Genomic DNA, 24,763 nt, shown 5'->3' on the forward strand with positions numbered 1-24,763 from the left:
TATAAACAAGCAAAGTAAGGCTCAGCGAGAGAAAGGGCTGTGTCTGATCATCAGTGAAGATTATTTTGCAGTCAAAGTCATCAGAGTAAAGAACCAACACTCCTGGCGCTGAGGCAGGGCGTCAGTCCCTAGCGTGACGCGAACCGGCTGTGCAGCCTTAGCATCCCCCACCCCAGCCTCCCTGCCCCCCAGCTTTTTGCCTCTGAAAGGAGGGGACTGCTCCTTCTAACTCCAAACTTTTTAAAAATCTAATAGTGAGACTCAGTGGTAGATGTCTTCTCTCAGAGGTCTGTCCCATTCAAAAAAAGCAATTTATTATTCTGCTTTCTCTCTCTGAAATGTCAAGCAGATTTCTCCTAAGTGATTTTATTAGCAAGAAGAATTTTAAGATGAGATTATCTAGATCACACATTGCCCTGATTCATATTTCTTTGAAGAAAATCTTGGGAAAGCATGATATTTTGATGCAACTCTTTTTTTTCTTTTGCAGTTTCGGGATGTGAGAATTTCTGGTCCACAAACTAAGTAAGTCAATCCCCTGCGTTGTAACAGAAGATTCAAAACAAACATCCCATTCTCTGGCCAGACACTGTATGTCTGCAGCTACTGGAAAAGCTCTACCTTTTCTCCTAGAAGCAGTTATTGAACATCCATGGATACAAATCCTCCCCCCTCCTTCCTATGTGGAAGGGGCACCTGCCCCACCTTAGGGGAGTTCTTAACCCATCCACCAAGGAGGACTTGTGGCGTCAGCCCTCCCTCTGCTGACCATGCAGGATCTGTTATATTGAGAACATTTGTCGGATATGTTCATTTACTGAGCACCTATATGCCTAGGTACTGTTCAAACTGGGAGAGAGACAGCAGTAAGCTATACAGATCAGAACGTTAAATGGCTCATGTGAAAAAGGAATTACATTTATTAATAAGTCAAATTCTGGCTGTTACCACTGAGCAAGAAAGGCACCAGGTAAGACAGGCTTCCCCACACCCCACAGACCTCCTTTCCTCTTTCAGAAATTAAAACTGAGCATCTCCTATCCTTAAGGATCTTCAAAACTGTGAATCTGAAGAATTTTACCAGTAACTTCCAATTATTTCAGATTGGTAAGAGGGTAATAATTCTGGCTATTGACAATGTATTCAAAGTATTTTTTAACAAAGAAAAAAGGTCCTTAAGAAAAAAAATTGTTAGATTTCGAATAGTGAAAGATGCAGGTCTAATTATCCCACTTAGAAGGACCACAGGAGTAATCTGGCTCAACCATCACTGATAACCATCAATCTTCATATCAATGTGAACCGAAATATTCATTGAATAACCCCCTCCAAACTGAAAAAGAATGCAGCATTCTGGCCTCAGTGTGTAGCCACTCAATCTGGTCCTCGTCTCTACATCTTCCACCACATACTATACACCCTTATTCCCTGTAATTGCCAGCTAAAGATGACCCCTTCCACTGCTTCCTCTGGAGCAGAGGTTAGCAAACTATGGCCAGCCACCTGTTTTTGTAAAATAAAGTTTTATTGGGACACAGTCACACTCATTTGCTTACCTATTGTCTACAGTTGCTTTCATGCTGTCGTAGCAAAGATAAGTAGTTGTGGCACACCAAATGGCCAAAAAAGCCTAAAATATTTACTGTCTATCTGGAAGAAAAAAAAGATATTTAAGCCCACTTTAGAGAATGAGAGGACATCAACAGGGATGATGCTAGGAGTACAGAAGGAACAGCTTCCAGCAACTGTAACAGTAACCGTAATAAAATTTTGGACCTCTGGCTAGAGCTTCTAACAAACATTTCCAAGTGTTATCACTGTTTCTCATGTTTATATCCTTGCAGCAAGTCGTCGTTTATAGTCACCACCCATTCACAACAATTGGTCCTTTACCCTTTTGGCTGAGCGTACAGTACCCACAGGTCAGCTGTTAGTGAGCTCAACTCTAAAGAGAGATTTTTTTTTTCATTGACAGAAAACTAAGCTGTGCCCAATTCCACTCAACTTCTGCCACAACTATAAATCTGGGCCTATTGTAAAATCAGGTTTTTGAAAGTGCTGAATTTTAGACAGCCCAGGTTAATCTTTTGACAGACAATGATACCACAGAAAACTTTAAAAAAAATTCACTCCTTGTTATTTTCCTTGGCTAGCTGTCCTTCTACAGTGAACAAGCCCATTGAAAACTGCAGAGAAGGTACTATGTTTGTCTTGCTATTTGTTGAGATTAAGCTCAAAGAAATGGATGAAGAAATCCCAGTTACTACAACCAGAGATTCAACATTTATTTTATCATAAAAGTCCAGCAAATAAAAGTATATACAAGATCCATGCAAGGAATCCGGTTACACACAAGACACATTTAAAACCTGGTTAAAACACAGTCTCCACAACACCAGGGAATAAAACCGGTAAGACCGAGTATCCTTAGTGAGAAACATAATCGTGTTTATATTTTGGATGCTGCTTGAATCCAATTCTTTGCCCAACAATGAGGCACTGGATCACCCACTCTTGTGACACCACAGGCAGCTGCAATGCTTCAGCACACTTCAGCACCGAGGCTGGGCACGAGGGGTCCGTCACCACCACATCAAATACCCCTAAAGCAATATCTGCAGGAAGCAGGGGAAGGTGAGTGAGGAAAGGAGACTCAATTTAGTCCTCCAGTTAAAAGACAGATGAGCCTTCTCACCAGTATATCCCGCTCTGCCCAAACTAAAGCCCTTCATGTCAAACACAGTGCCAGTGATCACAACCAAAAGTGAAAAGTCACAATCACTATGTGCTGGCCTTGAGTTTAGCAGGTATACCGGTGGACACCAGGAGAAGCATAAACAGCCCGGTGCGTCACTCATGTTGGCTCACCTCTTGAAGGTGGTACTTTTCTTCTCTTAGAAACACGGGTAAGGTCAGCCTATCAAGACTGAGACTTAGACCACAAGGCCTAAGTGCTACGGGTCATGGACATCCTTGGAGCAATAACAACACACACAAACTTTTCAGGTACCTTTGTTATGGGCACTTGAATGGTGCTGCTTCACAGAGGCTGCCCCCCCAGTCATGAGGATCTCAGACCAGAGCTCCAGGAAGTTCTGCTGTTGGTCTGATACCAAGAGTACCTTCAGATTCTGGAAAGGGTTTTCACGGGGTTGCCTACGAAGGAGTCAGAGAAACAGCACAACAGATAATATCCAATGACAGCCTTTCTGCAAAGGGACGCAGGTACAGCTGACTGCTTTCAATAGCCCTGCGTTAGGGTATCACCCCCCGCCCCTTCCCTCTTTCTCTGAATGATGTGTATTTTCTGAGATCCTGACCTTCTCATCTACCCCTTCTGATTTCCATGTTTATCCTGAGGCCAAGTTTAAGCCAAATCATGCTCCTGAGCCTGTATTTTTAAACGTGTTGCTTAAAACAAGTTGAGAATATTGAATCTACATGAAAATCTCACACATTTTCAAAAGGTCCCTAACCAATATACTCTAGGATAATAAACTAGATGAACTGCTAAAATAATCTCAAACCCACTGAAATTCTGTAATTTATCCTATGATCATTCTAGTTTCTAGAAATATTTACTCTCCTAGATTCTCCCCCTCTGGAAGCTTGCTGTCTTCCTGTCTGCCGTTCTAGATGGGCTCTCAGCTACTCACCAATCCAGAATTTTTTGCTCCTCGAGGCTGTACCCAGCTGGCAGCAGATAATTGCGGTAATTCTGGAGCTGGTTGGCATGGCAACTATCATGGACCCAGACATGAGACACACAAGGAATCCCACTGGCAAGGCACAGGAAGTACTTCCGGGTTCGACAATGCTGATCCGCAATTAGGAGACACTGGTAGGCTGTATTACACTGGAAGAAAAGGAACGGCACCCATGGGTCTAGTGACTTCTAGGGAAAGCCCCTGAATAGTAGCCTTAATGAGTCATAGGGAACAGATCTGAACACTTCCATATACTATCCAAAATGTGACTGAGTCTGTCCTTCTGCTCAAGGCCTGTTCTCTCACTAAAAAGCCCAAGTAGCTTCCCTAGATAATCCCCCTGCCTCACCTGCAGCTTTCTGGGGGCTTAAATCCTCAAGGGACAACCAAACCCCAAGTATTTGGCCAACACTGTAACAGGGATTGCTATTAAACACCAATTTTAATCTGCTTTTGTCCCAGCAACAGAACCACAGCTATTAAGTAACCCAAGGTTCTAACTTCTCCTCCTTGTACACAGTAAAAATTCTGTTTCATGCGACAATGTTTTGGCAGTTTCCCAGTTCCTGAAATCTCTAGCAACTGTATCCATCGTCCCCGGCCCCTATCAGCCTTCTCGGTACAGCAAGTGGACTCTTCTCATCACTGCCCCTTTGGGAATCTACACAAAGAAACTCCTCACCTGGGCTTCATTGAAGTCTTCGAGAATATAGCCAGCTCCTGCTCGAAGCTGGGATTCTGTGTATTGCTTGTTGAAAGGAGGAATTTCTAAAAATTCTATTAAAGAGACATTATCAAGATAATAGTTACTACCAGCTGTTTTTTTATTTGCTACTTTATGCCTGCTTCTTACTGCCCCCTTTTCTACTCCCCAGCTATCTCCACAGCACTGTATCCCAAAGATGCAGGTGAAGGGCTTCCCCATGGGTCAGAAAGAGATCTGTCTTGAGGCCTATAAAATGCTGCCAAAAGAAGGGAAAGAGCAGGAGGGGTGGGGGAAGATGAGAAATGGAGGCAGGTCCTACACCTGAAAACATCAAAGGTTTCTATACTAAGAATGAGTCATGGGACTGTGCACAGGGATGGACACGCACCCACTTCCCACAGTGCTGTACTCCAACTTGAGTAACCCTTACCATCAGGAAGTTCCTCCTTATGTCTACCCTAAATCTCTCCTTCTGCAAACTAAGCCTATTTCCTCTAATTCTGCCTTCTCTGGAGATGAAGAATGACTGATTAGCACTTTTTATAATAAAGCCTTCAAATTTGCCCTTCATCAGCATTTTACCCCCTTATACACTAAATCTTTGATAAACCAAAATGCTCAAAGAAAACAGGGTTTCTAAAATTTAACTAACTAAAGTGAAGTTTAGCCAGAAAATCCTGATTCAACCTTTTATTGAAAACTATCTCCCTTTGATGGTCTTGAAGTACCTCAGGACACTGAACATCAATGACTGCTCTATAGTCTTTTTTTTTTTTTTTTGCGGTATGCGGGCCTCTCACTGTTGTGGCCTCTCCCATTGCGGAGCACAGGCTCCGGACACACAGGCTCAGCGGCCATGGCTCACGGGCCCAGCCGCTCCGCGGCATGTGGGATCTTCCCGGACCGGAGCACGAACCCATGTCCCCTGCATCGGCAGGCGGACTCTCAACCACTGCGCCACCAGGGCTTCCCTGCTCTATAATCTTGAGGGTGAAGTAGAAGTAGAAGTTATGAGACATGAGGCTGAAGCTATAATGACCCTAGGCAATTAGAAATTGCTTCTTTTGACCAATATCTAATTTGAGCTTGTTTTCTCGTCATCTGCTCCTCTTATATAAATAACACATTAAAAATATATTTTATTTAATTAGGAAATTGTAGAAATTAAGCTCTATTGAACTTATCACCAATAAAAAACCCAACCAAATGTATAAAAGTTCAGTGCCAAGACCACTCCCTTCCCCCTCATACCCGTAGTAAAACCTGCTGGAGCAGACCCCCTGAGGAGGCTGCCCAGCCCCCTGCTCTCTGGTGCCCTCTCCCTGCTGCTGGGGCTGCTCAGGCAGTGTTGATGCCTCAAACTCAGGCCTCTGTTTAGGTCTGACTGGCCAGCCTATTCACTTTTATTGCTCTTTTCTTGAAAATGAAAACTCAAAATGAAACTGGAAACTCTAAAGGGTTATAAGAAACTCAGAATACAGCAAGACTATTTCTGTTTTGCCGTGGCATCCTCGACCCATATCAATATATCATGCCACAATTTTCAGTACCAGCACTCTGCTGCTGAGTCACTGCCAAGGCCCTGCACAGCTCTTTATTTGTCTCAAGACTTCTATTTTATGTCTAACTTAATCCAGGACCGTTTCTAGTCCCAACCTGTTTAGATTTTAATCCCCATCTATATTTCCTGCATTTGTGTAATCAAATATTACCCTGTCTAGGCAGTCCCTTTCTCTAATTTTTCTCAGTTAGTTTGGATTTAATTTTCTTTACTTTTGACTTCATGAATGGCCCTGCCAACCAGAGGCTAAAATGAACAGGTTTTTAATTCCATCATCTAAATCAAGGATGAAGGTACTAAAACCTAACTCTGGAGTCCATCCCTGTGGCTGATGGGTCCCTGATGGTGTGCCACCTAACGAGACTAGGTGCCATATTCTTAACTCGTTACTAAGTATGTCTCACAAGACTGATTCAAATATTTTACTGAGCTCCCGATATAAATAAAAGAGATTCCCATTTATCTGGAAGATATACCACATAGTTTCTTAAAAACTGTAATTCTGTGGAGGACCATTCTAATACAAACGTCTCGGGCTTCTTGAGATAGACGAACCTTTAAACATTCTCATATACCAAAAATATCAAAGGATTTTCGTACTGTTGGGGCAATGTCTAAGGATGAAGGAGCAACATAAAGCACACATATTCACCATAACCACACTTTCTATAAGAAACATGGAGATCCCTCTAAAAAACTGTCCAAATTCCTCCTCATTTAGACAAAACCTACCTCCCCTCACACATGGTTACAAGAATGGGATTAAAAACATGTGATATATCTGCAAAGGGGAATGGAGGGAATTCTCAGGTTTATTAAATCTCACACAGGCTCACAGATTTTGAAGGAATTTGACAGTTTGCATCTCATACCAAAGCCAGCTTTCTTAGGCATGCTGTACTAATCAACAAATAAAACATCTATAGAGCTGCTTTGTGAAGTCCTGGTCTAGGAAAGGGCTACGAGTGTGCTGAAGAATAAAGACTAGAGTCCATCAATATTGTGAAAGCAAAACCAGACCACGAACACTGTTTTGATACCATGACACCTCTTCACAGAAACCTCAAGGGACTCCCAATCCCTTATGATCAAAGTCAAACTACATTCTTGGCTAGGAAACTCCTCACACACCTCATTTCCCACTGTACCTATCTGAATTGTCTGACAAACCAGGCCTGATCCACACTTAATCTTGAAACCCCCCCACTCTACACCTGCTCCCACACCCTAAAGCCTCAATACTCACGACTGTTTGTGCACCTTCCAGATAGTATAAACCTCAATTGCAACTCCCTGACCACCCTTCCCACGTCCCTGAACAGAGCTCCACATAGCTGTAGCTGGTGAGATATAGCTTTGGTTAATTAAGAAAATCAGGGGCTTCCCTGGTGGTGCAGTGGTTAAGAATCCGCCTGCCAATGCAGGGGACACGGGTTTGAGCCCTGGTCCGGGAAGATTCCCACATGCCGCGGAGCAACTGAGCCCATGTGCCACCACTACTGAGCCTGCACTCTAGAGCCCGCGAGCCACAAATACTGAGCCCGTGCGCCTAGAGCCCGTGCTCCGCAACAAGAGAAGCCACCACAATGAGAAGCCCGTGCACCGCAAAGAGTGGCCCCCTCTCCCCAACTTGAGAAAAGCCCGCGTGCAGCAATGAAGACCCAACACAGCCAAAAGTAAAATAAATAATAAAATAAATAAATTTAAAAGAAAATCATCCACATACCTGAAGCGCCAACCATCACAGATCTGCAGTTGGTGCTATTTTCTGATAACGATGTTCCCTGATTCGATTCCCTCTTGCAAGACTCAGCATTAGTCAGAACTCTAACTTGTAGAACATCATTCCATTTGGACTGTTAGTCTTTGCAGACACATTTGGGTACTGCACTGCTGTCAGTCACTTATATTGCAATGTATATTTGTACCTGCCCAGTTTTCTCTCCTAGATCACACACTCTTTAGACATGTCAAATAATTTCTACCTCTCCCCATTGCAGTCTACTCAAACCCTGAGTAACAGACAACACAGAAATGTGTAGGTTTAGTTTAAGGTTGAAACACAAGAGTTGAAAAGGCCTAGAGGCTCTTTCTCTGAAATCACCCTGGGACACTGGGTACCTCACATTCCCAGTCTTACACACAGACCTCAAGAGAATAAACTTCACTCTAGCCCCTAGAACACAAATGGGAAGGATGGCAGGGCATTCAGAAACCTGACTGACATGGATGATTTGATTGTAGTAGGTAAAGTTAACGTTGGGTTCTAAGTCCCAAGTCTACCATTATCGTGGATAAAAAGCAATTATTTGACCTCTCCAAGCTTGTTTCCGCGCCTATAAAATGTAACATCTATCTCCCGTCTGCCTCACAGGATTGTTTTGAGGAACTGATCACTAAAAGGAATTCTGTGAGAATAGTCTATAAACCAAGAAGCAGGGTTAAATTAATTTTCCCTGACAGTGATTCCAGTTGCCACTTGCTCTTCCTCCTCTACAGATGGTTCATAAAGTGAATGGAAAGGAAGCAAGTACACATGTTAGAGCCCTCAGGGCTTCTTAGGGTCTTACCCTCCTCTTCCTCACTGCTTCCTGTAGGACCATCTGGCAATTTGGAGCGGCTAGCCAACTTGTCGCTTGTTGTGGCCATGGTGAGGAGAAAGGCATAGCCCAGAAACAAGGTCTTGTTGAGGGGCAGAGGCCCTCTCTGCTCTTCCAGGGCAGAGGGTTCACCCATGTTGTCTCCACTCTCACAGGGGCTCACAAACTCTCCTGCCCCCACTGCACCTGGGAAGGACAGAGGCACAGGGTACAGACCATTCCTGGGCACGACGGGATGTGCAGGCAGTGTCCTGATGAACTTTTTTGAGCTATAAACCAAGGACCAATCCTATGGCCAACAACCTAGGAACAAGTTTGCAGTGCAGAGAAGTTCTATGTATTTAAGTTTTACAGTCATGACAATGTATACATTATTTTCATAAGTGAAAATCAACTAGTATTGTTTTCATACAGCCAAACCAAATACTTCTGAGGTCATCTGCAGAAAAGGTGATTCTAATACAAAGATAAAGTAAAAGTGAAAAACGTTTGGAAATCTTCAGCCCACTTCCTCTGCCCAGTGCCCTGATTTCCCCAGGATATGTGATATCTTGAAGCAGCCTTTGAAAAAGTGGGTTCACCAAGAAATGTCCCCAGCAGATACTCCCACCCTATCCCTGACCCTCACCAGAACAGTGCACAGAACTTTGTAATAAAGTGTTTTTACGTGTTGATAGAACAATATCAAAACAGCCTGCTTCAACTGCCCCAGTTTTCAACACCTGGGAGTAGGTAAGTGAATCAGCCAGTCCAGAACACCCATGCTCGGAGTGCCCCAATAAATCCTCGAGAAGAAAACAAATACCTGACTTGGAGAAGCTGAATCGTAGGCTCATTAGGAGGCTAAGATGACAGACAGGTCATGCCTCCCTAAAATAAAACCAGCAGCAAGAGAACAGTCTGATGTAGCATGTATAAGCCTGGGCTTCAAAATCAGACTGCCTGAGTCTGAATTCTGGATTACTGTGTCACCTTGGGAAAGTTAGCCAACTTTTCTGTGCCTCAGATTCTTCAACTATAAAGTGAATTCTAGCACCTATACCTCATAGGGATTATATGAGGTAGTATGTATGACGCACTTAATTCCATGCCTCACATACCCTGAAACACAGCAGAGGTGTTAGATAGATATGGAGATGACACAACTCAAATACGCAGGAAACAAAAGCAGCTCTGGTGCCAGGACATGTAACAACCAATGAACTTCCTCAGTTTGCGAGACTCAGAAAGCGCCCTTGGGGCAGACTCTGAGGACTTTACCTCTGTGTCTCCAAAAGCCACAGTGGCTGGGCCTGGGTCACAGCAGAGACCCAGTAAACAATAAATGGATTGAACTCCTCTATTAATATGACTTGAGGGACTAGAAAGGGGTTATTTGGGGGTAGGTAGGGAGAGGGGAGATACAAGCCAAGGTACTGGCTTTCAATAGGACATCCGGGAAAGCCAAAGGGCCCTGAGCACAAGGGAGAGGGGAGCAGAGCTTCTGGACGGAAATGGTGCCAGGAAAAGGAAGAGGTCTAAGAAAAATTTCACCTATTTTGAATCTGCTCAAATGCATTACATTTCCTCTCCCTCCTAGAACCAACACCGGGGTCAGCGGATGTTGCCAATCAAGACCCGGCTTCCTATCTACCCAACTGGACTCTGCTGGGAGATGGAGGTTTGTGCAGGACTCCAGCTGTGTAACCGCGATGGAGGAGCCATTGCGTGTATCAGGCTCTGTCTCTCCAGCAGCTGACCCTGCATTTGCTGTGGTCTGAGGGAGAATGAGGCAAAAGGGAGCACTCACCAGGTTTCACAGTGGCAGATTTCCGGCCTCGCTTGGCAGGGGACCGTTCCTCCTCAGAAGTGGTAAGTTTTCTTTTGCCTGAGGGAACTCCGGTGGAGGCACGAGGGCTTTCTGTGATCTTTCGGGTAGGGGTTGTACTGCTGCTGCTGGAGGCAGTGGGGGTGGCAGGGGAGCTGATGTTACTTCGCCGCTTCCGTTTCCCTTCCACCAAATTGTCTATGGGAGGATAAGCCGCAGGTGAGTCAACTCCCATGGTCTGAGGCCCTGAACGCCAAGAAGCTGGGCACAGCCTGATTCAGAGACCGCCACACCCTTTCCCCCACCTCCCATGGGGGCAGGAAGCCTCTTTTAAGGCCACCATATTTTCTGTTTCAGTCTCTGCCATGACTAAAATGTGCTGGGTCCCTTATAGAACTGGGGAGGCCAAAAAAAATCTGAGGACTTACTATTTGGTCTTGGCGAGAAAACAGAGCTATGAAGTGGCTCCAAAAACACTGGCTCATTACCATCTCATAAACGACCAAGGAATGATAAGATTCAGGGAAGCATTACCGATTGCTCTAAAAACCAATCCTCCTACCACAAGCAGGCCAGGGTCCAGAGGCAGTTAGCTGTTCAGGAAGCAGAGGTCTTACCTAAGCTGATATCTGCTGCCTTGGTGAGGGGCGTCACTGCCTCATATGGGCCTAGGCCGTACTGCTCTCTCAGTCTGTTTCCTTGCTCCAAGGACAAGATGACAGCCATGCGCTTATACCACTTCCTTTGGCCTTCTTTTTCAATGCTGTAGTACAGCTCTCCAGACTCCTTCCTATGCCCTTTCACCACTCCTGGGTAGGAAAAACATAAAAGCAGCTTGCTGTTTAGGCTGTTCAGCATCCACTCAGAGCAGGCCTGAGTCAGGGAATTAGAGGAGGTACAACAGAGGACTGCAGTTAGGGCTGCACAGAACCCTGGCTGTCAATCCCAGACACCGCACCACTTAGGGTACATGTAGACACCACCCAGGGACTGGACCGTGAAGCTTCTCAGCAGAAGGAGCCCTTTAGTTATAAAATAAAGCTTCCTAAAGCCAGCCTTTGTGGGTTGTTAGCGGTTCAAATGGTTCTTGAAGTGAAACGGCATGTGGTTTGTTAAACAGTCCCATTACAACTTTACTAAACCTTTCCTTCTTGGTTTCTTTGGAGGCTGGGTGGTAATTCTTGAGTTAAGTTGTAGATGAAAGATGACATCATTCAAAGAGAGAAAGCGTGTGTCTGTGTAGCAAAATCACAATAGAGATATAGACCAGAGAAAGGAAAAAAATAAATCCTGCCTCTCCTCCCTAATCTTCCCTCCTTATTATCTACTTTTCTGCTCTTGTTCTGATTCAGAACCTCAAGATAAGGCCTTTAGATTAGAAGGAACACGATGTGGGGTATAAAAGGAAACTGGGCTAGAATTCAGGAGACCTGAGCCTAGGCCTAATTCTGCTACCACCAAGCTGTGTGATCTTGGGCAAGACCCATTTCCAATCCTATAAAAAAGATACATATATAAATATAAACATAAATGCAACACACATATGATATAAAAACAGGGCACTAATGTGAATACTTTTTCATTCCTATGAACAGAAGGGTTCATTTGTTCTCTCCCATTAGCCTGTGCTTAAATGAAGGGCTAAAGAAACCCAGAGCATGCACCAAGGGGGAAAAAACGATAGAGGAGAAAGCAGGCCTTGGTTCTCTCCCTCACCTATGCCACAGAATCACTCTCTTTCCCCTTTGCTTGTTCATCTCCTGGCTTAAATCTCTAAATCAAAAAGACCCCTCAAGAGCACAAAGAAGCCCAAGGCCAACAATACACTTCACACTAATGACGAGCTACTAGAACTAGAAGCTGTCTAGTGTTAACATTAGCAGACAGCCTCAATAAATGGGACACAGAATCCCCTCCCCTGTATGCCATAATTCACTCAGGATAGAGAACTGCCTCTCTCTTAAGAGGGCCTAATGTGGACCTCCAAGAGAGGCTTTACACCAGAAACAGGAACAAATGCATTTGATACAAACTATGTTAGGTCACAGGTCATAAAAGATCTCAATCCATGTGCTACTAACTGATGCTACATGGAGCTAAGTGTTATCCAGAACTAGAAGGTGAAGTGGCCCATATAACAATGAAATAAAGGGGCAAAGAGCAACTACTCAGGAGTCCAGATCACGAGAAAGTCTGAAGAGACTTCAATAGAGGCATTTTTGCCCATTATATACCAATCCTTGTTCCAAAAAATCCCCCAGAAAAAGGATGTTTTTAAATGACAAACTCAATGCAAACATGTATTCCCAAATTACTTCACAGAAAAGAGGCAATATATTCAAAGAATGGGCACATGAAACAGTCATAACAGACAGAAATCTCTCACCATCACCGGTACAGGGAACTGTACCGGTTTAAAAAAAAAAAAGGCACCATTTTTCCAAACCAGAGAGTAAGTGGTGGGTGTGCAGACATACAAACACAGCACTAACAACCTCCTCCTAAGCAAAAATATCTCAATATATTTGCCACATTCAGCTACCTAAGGTTCCCATCAAGAAAGGCAGTAACTTTACAAGTCGGTGGTGAAAGAATAGAAAATGGAAAGGGAAAAACACTAACTTTACAATGGAGAAACTTGGCAACCACCACCTTCACCAATGATGAAGGTTAATATCAGCAGAGATGCCCTTTGGATGTCACATACTGCCCTCCCACATACAATGTGTTGAGAAAGACACTTCACTTCTGCAGCATTCCTTTCAAAAACCCATAACGCCAATCTAGAGAAAACATGAGACAAACCCAAACATTCAAAAAACACCTGACCAGTACTCCTCAAAACCGTCAAGGTCATGAAAAACAAGAAAAGATTCAGAAATTGTTACAGATCAGAGAACAAAAGACACATGAGGGGGCTTCTCTGGTGGCACAGTGGCTAAGAATCCACCTGCCAATGCAGGGTACACGGGTTCCAGCCCTGATCCGGGAAGATCCCACATGCTGTGGAGCAACTAAACCCATGTGCCACAACTACTGAGCCTGTGTTCTAGAGCCCGCAAGCCACAACTACTGAGCCTGCGCTCTAGGGCCCGCGAGCCACAACTACTGAGCCCACGAGCCACAACTACTGAGCCCACGTGCCACTACTACTGAAGCCCACGCACCTAGAGCCCGTGGTCCACAACAAGAGAATGAGAAGCCTGCACTGAGAAGCCCCCTCAATGCACCGCAATGAGAAGCCCACGCACTGCAACAAAGAGTAGTCCCCGCTCATCGCAACTAGAGAAAGGCCGCGTGCAGCAACGAAGACCCAACGCAGCCAAAAATAAATAAATAAATAAATTTATTTTTAAAAAAAGAAAATAAAAAGACACATGAGGACTAGATGCAATACAGTAATCCTGGATTGGATCCTGGGACAGAAAAACGACATGGAACAGCTGGTGAAATCCAAAAAAGTTGGGAATTTAGTTAATAGTAATGAGCCAAGGTAGTTTTCTTAGTTTTGACAAACGTACCATGCTAACGTAAAATGTTAACAACAGGGAAACGGGAAAGCTGCGTGAGGGGTTCATGGGAACTCTATATACTATTAATACTCTGTACTTTGCAACTTTTCTGCATATATAAAATTTTTCAAAAATAAGAAGTTTATTCAAAAATAAACAAGCAATAAAGAAGAACAAAAAAGCCAGGGGTGAGAGTAACCAGTGCTAGGAATGAAATACGACTTTAGAGAACACAGAAAAGTACTCAGGCTGCAGTGAACGCTGTTGGTATTGGAGAGGTGTTAAGAGAGGTCTTGCCTCTTTTATTACCTGCACTGAAATACTCATCCTCCGAAAGGGCTGTCACTTCTGTGTCCAGTGGGATGGGGTCACACAGCAGAATGTCTTTGCCCAACACATCACACTCATACCCATCATCAAAGAGCAATTTATACTTCCCAGCTCCAACATCTCGTGTGATTTTTCCAGAGTAAAAATAGCCATTGGATGACCACTTGGCTACAACACGGAGCCCTACAAAGCTGTTCCCTGGAGAGGAGGCATCTAAGCCATCAGAAGGGCCAGCAGCAGTCTGGAAAGGAATCTCTGGAGAGTCGCTTCGACGCAAAGCACCAGCACCCATGTCTGCTCGTCTGGTGGAGTCTGGCACGCGGGGCACAATACGGGTGAAGGATTTATCATCTGGCGACATGCTGGGTGAAATGTCCTCTATGCCCAAGGGGCCAGGCACAGCTGTTTCCCTAAAGAGAGATAAGAAAAAGGAGAAGGCAGTGAGAATAAGCAGAGAGCAGTACTTATCTACCAATTTTCCCACTCCTTTGTCCATGGGTCTCCAGCCCATTCTTTGCTAACCCATCACAGGCAGAAGCCTGGTGTCTCAGCAGCCTCACTCTGAACCCTGCCCACTCCCCGGTCAGTGTGGGCCCCTCTTCTCCCTCCTGACACCCCACATACTCTCTACTCCCCTCTCTTCTCTCTACTCCCTTTTTTTCTGAACAAGTCATAGACTAAGTGTATCTCACACTACCCGGGTACCTGGTTCCAGTGGTCCGAGAAGGCGGGCGGCCCCTTCGCCCGCGCCCACGAGGCGTGACGGGAGCCTTCCCTCCCTGTCTGATGCCAAGGCCCGCATCACCATCCTCCTCACACACTGGCGTCCCTGTCTGACTGACCCCTTTTCTAGGACTAGAGAATGAAGACAGGTTAGTCTGATAGCACCTGCTACTGGATCCTTTCTTCACAGTCTCCCCTTGGTCCTCAGACTACATGCCAGGCCAACACGTGCTGAGCCTCCAGGGCAGCAGGAAGCTGGTCCACACACCCACCACCCAATCAGCTGGGAGCAGGAGTACAGGGTAACAAGGACATCCTTCTATGCAAGTCTACTCCCTCCTGACAAAGCTTCCTACTGCTGCCCTCAAAAACAGCACATCCATTTCTGCCCTGCCTTCTCTTGTACTTCAGGCTCTGGATACCTGTAGAGGAAAACAAAAAGCTAGGGAATGTGTCAAGTTGGGGCTGCTACCCCAAACTTTCTGTACTCCCAACCAAAACACTCATAGGCTGCAGAAAATGGGGGCTGGGGGACAGGAATATGTGCCAGCTTTCCCAAAGTCCCCTCACCTGTTTTCTACAGTTTCTCAGGAAGTCTGCCTCCCAGAGGGCTCCACCCTACCTCCCGTGCAAACCCAAAATAGAAGAGGAACGAAAGGGGAGGAAGAGGAGTTGATTTATCCTAGGAGGAGGATGCGGGGACTTCCCATTACTCCCCTTTTCCCGTGATATTAAAACGTCAGCAACCCTGCCCCTGCTGTGGCTCTCTCTCTGGAGACCCTGTCTGCACCTCAGTTTTCCTGGGCCTCCTCGGGAGCTGGGCAAGGCAAAATCTGCGGGTTCTGTCCCACTGGTTTTCCCTTTGAGTGGTCCGGCTCCTCTCCCTGAGCTGCCACTGCTGTGCATGGCTGAGAGACTTGTCCCACTTGACGTGCGGTGTAAGCTGGATGCCTTGGAGGAGAAGGAGCTGATATCCCCCAGGTCACCTGAAGAGCCCCCAGTCTGTGAAGGGGAAACTTCAGTTTCACACTCCTGACACTCTACAACTGGCTCTTCAGTCTCCTGCAAGGAAGAAATGGATACAAGAGCTTAAAAAAGCCACAATAACATAATGCTCATGTGATGGTTGGAAAATCCTAAATGGCAAGAAATTTCAATTCAGAAAGGTGGGAATTAGGAGGGAACTTTCTGGAGTAATGGAAATGTTCTATATCTTGCTTTGAGTAGTGATTACATATAACTGTCAAAGTCACTGAACTGAACATTTAAGACCTGTGCATTCTACAGGGAATACATATCTCCGTAAAAAATAAGATAAAGGTGGTACTAGATCAGAAGAAAGAGACCTCTATCCTGAGCTAAGTTAAATTATCTTTTTACTGGACAAGTTCACAACCTTTGGCTGCTGAGAACCCAGCAAGGATTCCAACCCAGAGGACACAGGTAATTCCCTGTCTAACAGAAGAAAGGTAAGGAAGTAGGTAGGTTAGAGGAAGAAGTGGTTAGGAGCCCTTTTGGGTACATGATTATAGCAGTGGGTAGCCTTACATGTTTTTTGAAATTAGATATTTTCTATTACCTTTCAATATGTGATCAAGGAAATTAAAAATTATAGGCAAAAATAGCTATATAATGGTATCACTGTTTACCAAAATGAAAACCAAAAAGGCAATAATCAAAATATATGAATTTCCGGTATCTACAGAGGACAGGAATATCAAACTGACTTTATCTCACTCACATGCCTACTTTGATGGATTGGTAGTGGTTGCCTGGAGCTCAGTTTTAAGCAGCCACTAAGGCTAATTCCCAGGTTTAGTGAGGAAAGGTTCTAGGACCAATCAGCAATGTCCTCTATGGGCACAGGATTGAGAAATTACAGCACAGGTGCTGTACATTTGCTTTCCTACTCTAGCCTGTTCATGCCTTATTGTGCTAATTATCAGAGAAAATATGGAGAAGTATAAGACAGACTCTTCCCTCAAAGAGTTTACAGTCTCTCTGGGAGACAGTATGCAATGCACACATGTTTAAATAACGCTATAAGATGATTAAATGATTATTTTTGACCACTCCCTTCTTGAAAATCTCTTCTCTTCTAAAATCTATAAAGTCACTTTTTCTTCCTTTCATTCTACCTCTTTAGCTACTTCTATTTGCACTTGTTTTTTGGTTCCTCTTTCTCTGCCTATTCCTTTTAAATTAGTATTTCCCAGGACTCTGTTCTCATTCCTTTCCTCACTCTCCCATGCTTTCTCTGGCCAGTCTTACCTGACTTATTCCGGCCTGTCTACCAACAATACAATGATGACTCAGCTCCAAATTCACGGATGCGAATGCCTACTAAACTCTTCCCCTTGTATGTACTAGGGACACCTGCAGTTTAACCGATCCAAAACTCAATCTGTCATCTTCTCTTCATTTCCTTGCCTTCAATGAATGAATCCTGGACCTCCCCAGTGAAACTCATATCCCCTGCAGCTCTCTGTAGCACGGGCTGGTTTTTCTCAACCAAACCTCAATTCAAGAGTTTGGAGATGAGAGGCCTCCTTGCTCCCCACTGCCATTAACAGATCATTTCTAACTCCCCACTTCTTGTTCCTACCAAATCATTATTTGCCATTCTGTTAAACTCTCTCCTTCCCTCATTGTTACTCACCAACATTCTATCAATTACTGACTCTTCATGCATGAACACCTTATACTCCTGGTTCACAGCCTCCCTTCCGCTGTCATTTTCCGAGGCTAACATCCATCAGATGACCCATCCAGCAACAATCTTTCCTGATCTAATTACCACCATTAACCTTTTCCTCTACTCTACCTCAGCCATCTGCTACTACCAGGGTCATTACCAGAAGCTGCACCACCTCCAGAAATCTCACCATTCTCCAGTTACCATCTCCTATCATCCAACTTGCCTTCTTTAGCTGGATGTGAGTCAGCATAATCTGCCAAGGCCACTTGACTAAAGCAGGTGTTGAGAGCTCAGAACTTAAGTCAACTCCTTCTCTTGGACACGGCAAATGAGCAGGGGCAAGACCAGCCTAGAGGGCTGGGACTCCAGGCTGTGTCTCAGTTGGAGAGTAGGCCCAAAGAACAGTAGCTAACTATACCTGCCTTTGCAACTGTTCAAAAGTTGAGCCCTTGCTCCTATAATGACTTGGGCCCAGGCTCCAAGGTGGCCTCATGATCTTTTTAATGTATTTGCTTATTTTTTTCCTGTGCGTCCTTCCTACTAGACTACAGAGGCCACATTAAGACAGAGTAGTGACCACCTTCTTTCCTGGATTTATCCTCAAAATAGCACAGTGCCTGCCACAAAAGAGGTCCTCAGTAAATATTTACTGCATGAAGGATCTTCTCTCTCAAACCAGTGTCCTATTTATATTCTCTCAGTAAATGGTACCACCATCTATCTGCCCAGGCAAAAAGCCCAGGCATCATATATGATTCCTCCCTCTCCCACAAACCCCACATGTAGGAATTCACCAAAGTCTATCAATTTCACCTTCTATATATGTATTTTTTCACATCTATTTCCCTCCTCTCAATCCCCACTACCACTGTCCTAATTTGACACTCATTGCCTCTTGTCTGAACTATGCCTCTAACCCCTCCCATTCCAATCGTTACACTGCTGCCAATCGGACCTTTCCAACATGCAAATCTGAGCATGTCATCCCTTTCCCCCAAATTCTTTAAAGGCTTTCCATCACACAAAAGATAAAAATCTAAACTCTCTTCTATGATATACAAAGCCTTATGCTCTGGGCCCCTACCATCCTCAAGAGCACCCTCTCTCACAATTCCCTACCCTACCGTCCTTATCACATTCTAAATATTCATTAAGCATGCCATGCTGTCTACATATTTACAAACCTTTTCATTCTGCCTGCAGCGTCCTTCTCCCCTGCCCTTCAATCTCATCTGCCGCACTTTGAGCACTACATCTTCTGTGAGGCCTTTTAGTCACCTTCAGGTAAGCTAGCAGGCTCTGGCCCCTCTTTCTAACACATCTTTCCATACCTCTACTACAGCAACCACAAGTTCTGGATTTGTTGCATGTCAAGTGTAAATAAGCTCCTAAGAGAATAGAGACCCTGTCTTTTTATCTTCTTAGTCTCAGTGCCCACCATAGTGCTAGGAACACAGCAAAAAAGAAGCTGCTGGTAAATAGATGAATAAAATTTTTAAAATATGATAAACAAAGGCTACAAGAGATGAGGGAAGGAAAGTTCCCAGAATCCTCTGACGTCAACCTGTCCACCTTCACACCTCTACACATCTTTGGGCTGCCCACCAAGTGTACTGTTCCCACATCTGTGCTCTTTACTTTCTGCCTCTGTGCCTTTGCTCACCAAGCCTTCTTTCTGTATAGAACACCCTTTCCCTGTATCTCCCAATATCTAAAAGCTTCAGTGTCCAACTCAAGTACTTTCTGGCCCTCACCCAGAAAGGCTTTATCAAAATTCTCTTCAGACATGTTTCCTCCTCTTCTGAACTACTACACACACCTTCTGTTTGACACACATCCCTTTCACTCTTATGAGACAGCACAATGTAGTAGTTAGGAATGCAGGCTGTGGAATTAGACTGCCTGGGATGAATTCTAGTTCCTCTGTTTATTAGCTTTGTAGCATTAAGCAAGTGATTTTAACTTGCTATGTCAGTTTCTTGAGTGCAAAATGGGAATAACAATATCCACCTCACAGCTTAGTTGTGAGAATTAAATGAGTTAAATCACGTAAAAGTCCTTAGAATAGTGCCTGGCAGAAATAGAGACACAGATGTAAAGAACAAACGTACGGACACCAAGGGAGGAAGGTGGTGGGGTGTGATGAATTGGGAGATTGGGATTGACATGTATACACTAATATGTATAAAATAGATAACTAATAAGAAACTGCTGTGTAAAAAATAAATAAAAATTTAAAAAAAAGAGTGCCTGGCATATAGCTAGTGCTCAATAAATGTTATTTGCTATTACTATTTTATTTAATTATGGCAAGTGTTTCCCAAACTATGTAACATAGGTGTATAATACACATTACTTTAAAAAATGCTGGGCTTCCCTGGTGGCACAGTGGTTGAGAGTCCGCCTGCCGATGCAGGGGACACGGGTTCGTGCCCCGGTCTGGGAAGATCCCACATGCCGCGGAGCAGCTGGGCCCATAAGCCATGGCCACTGAGCCTGCGCGTCTGGAGCCTGTGCTCCGCAAAGGGTGAGGCCACAACAGTGAAAGGCCCACGTACCGCAAAAAAAAAAAGTTCAATAGTCAAATAAATTTAGGAAATGCTGTGTTACACAATAAAATAGATTTTTAAAAATATTTATTCATTTACTTTGGCTGCGCCGGTTCTTAGTTGTGGAGTCTCTGTTGTGGTGTGCGGGATCTTTTAGTTGTAGCATGCGGGCTCATAGTTGTGGCATGCATGCAGGATCTAGCTCCCCGACCAGGGATTGAACCTGGGCCCCTGCATTGGGAGCACGGAGTCTTACCCACTGGACCACCAGGGAAGTCCCAAAATAGATATCTTTACTGGAGGGCTTCTTAGACCCTTTAATGTAATATGCACTGTGAATCTCCATGGTGGGGGAGGGGGCAGTTACAGCACTAGGTGTTTTCTCAAACTTAATATTTATGACCATGGAACTTTGTTTTCCCTCTCAGAGTATCTAGCAGGCCTGCTGTTTCCAAAAATATACTTTAGAAAGCACCATAAAAAATATTAAATAAAGTAATATGTTTAACACTTAAAACTAGTACCTGGCACATAGTTCAGTGTAGACTACAACAGTTACAAAAACTTTTCATGAAAGCAAATTTTTTCTATAAAGCTGCTAAGCTCACAATTTTTCCAAAATAGTAATAACACTGAAAAAATTTTGTAAACATAAAATTGAAGGTAAATCAACGTTTTAAAAGAATTATTTCTGGAACTTAGTGTATAATAAATAAAGAATTGGGAACTCCCTGGCGGTCCAGTTGTTAGGACTCCATGCTTTCACTGCTGAGGGCCCAAGTTCAATTCCTAGTCGGAGAACTAAGATCCTGCAAGCTGCACAGCATGGCCAAAAAAAAAAAAAAAGACAATTTCTCAAACTAATATAAAATCCTTTCTGACATGAGGGCCACAATGGCCCAATAATGAACAATAGCAATAATATGTTCCACTTAAAACTATATACCAGTTTTGGACTTCCCAGGTGCCACAGTGGTTTAGAATCCACCTGCCAATGCAGCAGACACGGGTTCGAGCCCTGGTCCGGGAAGATCCCTCATGCCGCAGGGCAACTAAGCCCGTGCGCCACAACTACTGAGCCTATACTCTAGAGCCCGCATACCACAACAAGAGAAGCCACTGCAATGAGAAGTCCACGCACCGCAATAAAGAGTAGCCCCGCTCACCGCAACTAGAAAAAGCCTGCTCGCCGCAACTAGAGAAAAGCCCGCACGTAACAACAAAGACCCAACACAGCCAAATAAATAAATAAATTCATTTTAAAAATTTCAAAAAAAATAAATAAAACTATACACCAGTTTAATTCTCCCTGAGCACAACCTCCTATATGGCTAGCTGGCAGAATTAAAGAAAAGTGCTTGACTAAGGAATAGAATAGCTATGCCTCTTATCAATTACTAAAATGGTTCCCAGATATTAACATATATACCAAGAAAAAAGTGCCAGATCTTTAATTCTAGAAAATCTCTCTAACCTCAGCAAGTATTAGATCTAAACAAAGTCAGCATACAACGTTGTACACTATAACAGTCAATAAACACCAATATTAATGCTGACACTGGGAATGAGTCCATAATGAATCCTACTAAGAAATAAAGGTTCATCTCCAGGAATTCCCTGGTGGTGCAGTGGTTAAGAATCTGCCTGCCAATTCAGGGGACATGGGTTTGAGCCCTGGTCTGGGAAGACCCCACATATCGTGGAGCAACTAAGCCTGTGCGTCACAACTACTGAAGCCCGAGTGCTGCAACTACTGAAGCCCGTGCGCCTAGAGCCTGTGCTCCATCACAAGAGAAGCCACCGCAATGAGAAGCCCACGCGCCGCACTGAAGAGTAGCCCCCGCAGCAACAAAGACCCAACACAGCCAAAAAAATAAATTAAATAATTAAAAAAAAAAAAAGGTACATCTCCTACTAACGGGTTCATAACCACACACGAATGGAAACTAAGACCAATGAGTAAAAAATGGTAACACGTGAGAAAACAGTGAGAAACGATGAGAAAATACATGCAGCTAAGCAGGGAGTTCTACACTTCATTAGTTTCCACGGATTAAAAATAACACGTAACAGGGAACTATATTCAACATCCTGGGATAAACCATAATGGAAAAGAATATTAAAAAAAAGCATGTCTCTATGTGTATAACTGAGTAACTTTGCTGTACAGCAGAGATGGACACAACAGTGTAAATCAACTACAATTAAAAAAAAATTTTTTTTAAACACATAAAATCTTTACACATGAGAGATTTATCAATCTGTTCTTTATAGATACAGAGTGCATGATGGGATTGGTTAAATAAGTGACCAGAGGTCAAACAGCAAACCCATAGTTGGGAAAGACAGAACTCAGAACTCTAGCCCAGTTGTTATACTTTCTCATAAAAGGATTAAAGAAAACAGTGTTAGTAGCTAGTTGTATAGGGAAGAGGGGAGCAGGTAGAGAGCCAGGGTAATTCTTCTATTGAAAAAAATTTGCCACATAGACCCACAGTGTACATTACCTCAGTTACTTTTCTTTCTACCTCTGTTCCGTCCACATAATACACATCTGTGATGACACGAGTGACAAGTGTGCGAACCTCACGAATTGTTCTCATGTGGCGATGCAAGACATGGCCATGAGGGGGCTGAGGCATATCAAACTCTTCCTCTCCCTATGATAAAAAATAGAGAGTCTCACTGCAAACTGTCAGAATCACAAGTCAACTGCTTCATGATGAGCACTGTTCAGAGGTTCCATGAATCTAATGTGATGGAATTTTCCCGTTGCTTTGTTTCTATTCACCTATAGGTAACACTAGGGATGGACCAGCTGTCTAGCCAGAGGCTAGGAAAAGTCTGTATCAGTTTCACCTAAAACAACCTATTCCTGCCTAAATTAAAAGCATAACATCTAGCACTTATATCTAGGATATTTAAGTGAAACTTTGACCCCTAAAAGCACATTGAGACTGTAATCCTTCTGATTTTGTTGCCGACTTGTCAATCAGCATTCAAGTTTACACTTACAACAGGCTCTTCAGATAAAAGGAAGGCATTCTTTAGAACTTTATATAAAGCAATAACATCTGTTAGTCTCAGTGCAGTCTGTTTTTTCTGCATTAGTAAGTAAAAACTACGGTTTATTTATACCTGGAACAAGACACACTGATTTCTCCTAGAATTAAATATGAAATATTTGATCTATTCCAAATAAGAGATTGTAACTAAAGAGTTGAGCTAGTGTCCAGAAACACAGAACATTAGCAAATTAGGATTTCATATCTAGTTGCACCATAATCAGTTATATATTTTAAATAAAACCCTACATTTTTATGACAACTGTTACCTACATGTTTTCTCATAACACCTAGATCACATTTATCCATATCCAAGCCCCTCACCCCCCTTCTACCCCATGGCTCTGCAACTGTGAGAGGAAATGCACACTTTTTTCTCCCACCTTATTTCCCCTATAGTAGACTGATTTTACTTTCTGCAGTCAGTGTCAAGGTATCTAAGTCTTTCAAAAGAGTTATATTTACCACTGCAATAATGAGTCTGGTTTTTTCCTGATAGTGTGGTAGTAATTTACCTAAAGTAATTTCTCTGAATAATTTGCACTCCAACTTCATGTTAGGGGTGAAATATCTACTAAAATTATGTGAATAAATATAAATAAAATAAAATGCGTGGAAACTTATTCAACCAATTCCTTAAAATACTTCTGTATATACAACTCTGGTTAATGAATGGTCAGGGCATACGTCAGTCATCAGGGTGTATCAGAGCCATGGCAGCCTGGACTTCCTGCCTGCACACACAGCGGTCTAAAAGGTTTCAGTGTGCTTTATATGTCCCTGAAATGTGGCCAAAAACCCTCCCTGTATTCTTCCATTACAACAGCCAGACAAATGATCACTTCAAGAGAGATACCTAAATAAAGATGTCTGATAGAATAAGAAAGGAGAGAAGGGAAAAAGGGCAGATAAAAAGAAAGTTATGCTTACTCTCTTCAAATAGTCTTCTGAAAAGAAGTTTCTGTAAAGATAAATAGCTTGAGGATCTTGTTATGATTAAGGGAAGATAAAATAAAAATAAAACCGTACTTTCACTTCATAGAAAACCTGGCTCTAGGCCCACTTGACACATAAATGGAAATTTAAGGAATGTCAAATGTAGGCTGCCTATGTTTTTCTCTGAGTACTGAACTGAGTCCTACCCAGACTGCAAGGGATAAAAAAGCACTGATGTTTGGAAAACCTCCATACCGCGTTCCTCATTTTCCAACCATTCTTCAAAAGATGGCACACCAACCCCAATTTCTGTTACTGTACCCACCATTTATATTTTTTAATTGCGGTAAAATATACTTAACATAAAATTTACCATTTTAACCATTTTTAAATAAACAGTTTGTAGCATTATGTACATTCACATTATTGTAAAAACATCACCATATCCACCTCCAGAACTTTTTTATCTTTCTCAACAGAAACTCTGTACCCAATCTGCATCTGTATTTTTTTAGCACTTTTCTTTCCTTAGCAGGAGCAACTAGCTCTTAAATATGTCATTTCGCTCT

General features: G+C 43.4%; 2 protein-coding genes across 13 annotated transcripts in view; one reads left to right on the forward strand and one right to left on the reverse strand.

The window, feature by feature from the left end:
• TUBGCP4 (tubulin gamma complex component 4) overlaps window positions 1-4,396 on the forward strand; it is a 48,921-nt gene extending 44,525 nt beyond the window's left edge. For 2 of the 4 annotated variants that reach the window (XM_019935402.3, XM_033851588.2), the window contains exon 18: window positions 491-1,803. In XM_019935402.3, coding sequence (XP_019790961.1) covers window positions 491-503 — 13 coding nt within the window. In that variant the 3' untranslated portion in view covers window positions 504-1,803. Of the gene's footprint in view, window positions 1-490; window positions 1,804-2,153; window positions 2,486-4,262 lie in introns of those variants that run through there. The other 2 variants (XM_033851586.2, XM_073800859.1) reach the window with 2 other exon arrangements.
• The window catches only part of TP53BP1 (tumor protein p53 binding protein 1), a 66,346-nt gene continuing 43,853 nt past the window's right edge, over window positions 2,271-24,763 (reverse strand). For 7 of the 9 annotated variants that reach the window (XM_033851578.2, XM_033851583.2, XM_033851582.2 and 4 more), the window contains 11 exons: window positions 22,701-22,853; window positions 15,737-16,008; window positions 14,929-15,078; window positions 14,203-14,633; window positions 10,999-11,190; window positions 10,364-10,579; window positions 8,545-8,760; window positions 4,390-4,484; window positions 3,657-3,856; window positions 3,011-3,156; window positions 2,271-2,615 (listed from right to left, as the gene is read on the reverse strand). In XM_033851578.2, the coding sequence (XP_033707469.1) occupies window positions 2,428-2,615; window positions 3,011-3,156; window positions 3,657-3,856; window positions 4,390-4,484; window positions 8,545-8,760; window positions 10,364-10,579; window positions 10,999-11,190; window positions 14,203-14,633; window positions 14,929-15,078; window positions 15,737-16,008; window positions 22,701-22,853 (2,259 nt within the window). In that variant the 3' untranslated portion in view covers window positions 2,271-2,427. The remainder of the gene's footprint in view (window positions 2,616-3,010; window positions 3,157-3,656; window positions 3,857-4,389; window positions 4,485-8,544; window positions 8,761-10,363; window positions 10,580-10,998; window positions 11,191-14,202; window positions 14,634-14,928; window positions 15,079-15,736; window positions 16,009-22,700; window positions 22,854-24,763) is intronic. The other 2 variants (XM_033851581.2, XM_033851580.2) reach the window with 2 other exon arrangements.

This window comes from Tursiops truncatus, chromosome 2 (genome assembly GCF_011762595.2).
Source record: "Tursiops truncatus isolate mTurTru1 chromosome 2, mTurTru1.mat.Y, whole genome shotgun sequence".
In the NCBI taxonomy this organism is placed as follows: Eukaryota; Metazoa; Chordata; class Mammalia; order Artiodactyla; family Delphinidae; genus Tursiops; species Tursiops truncatus.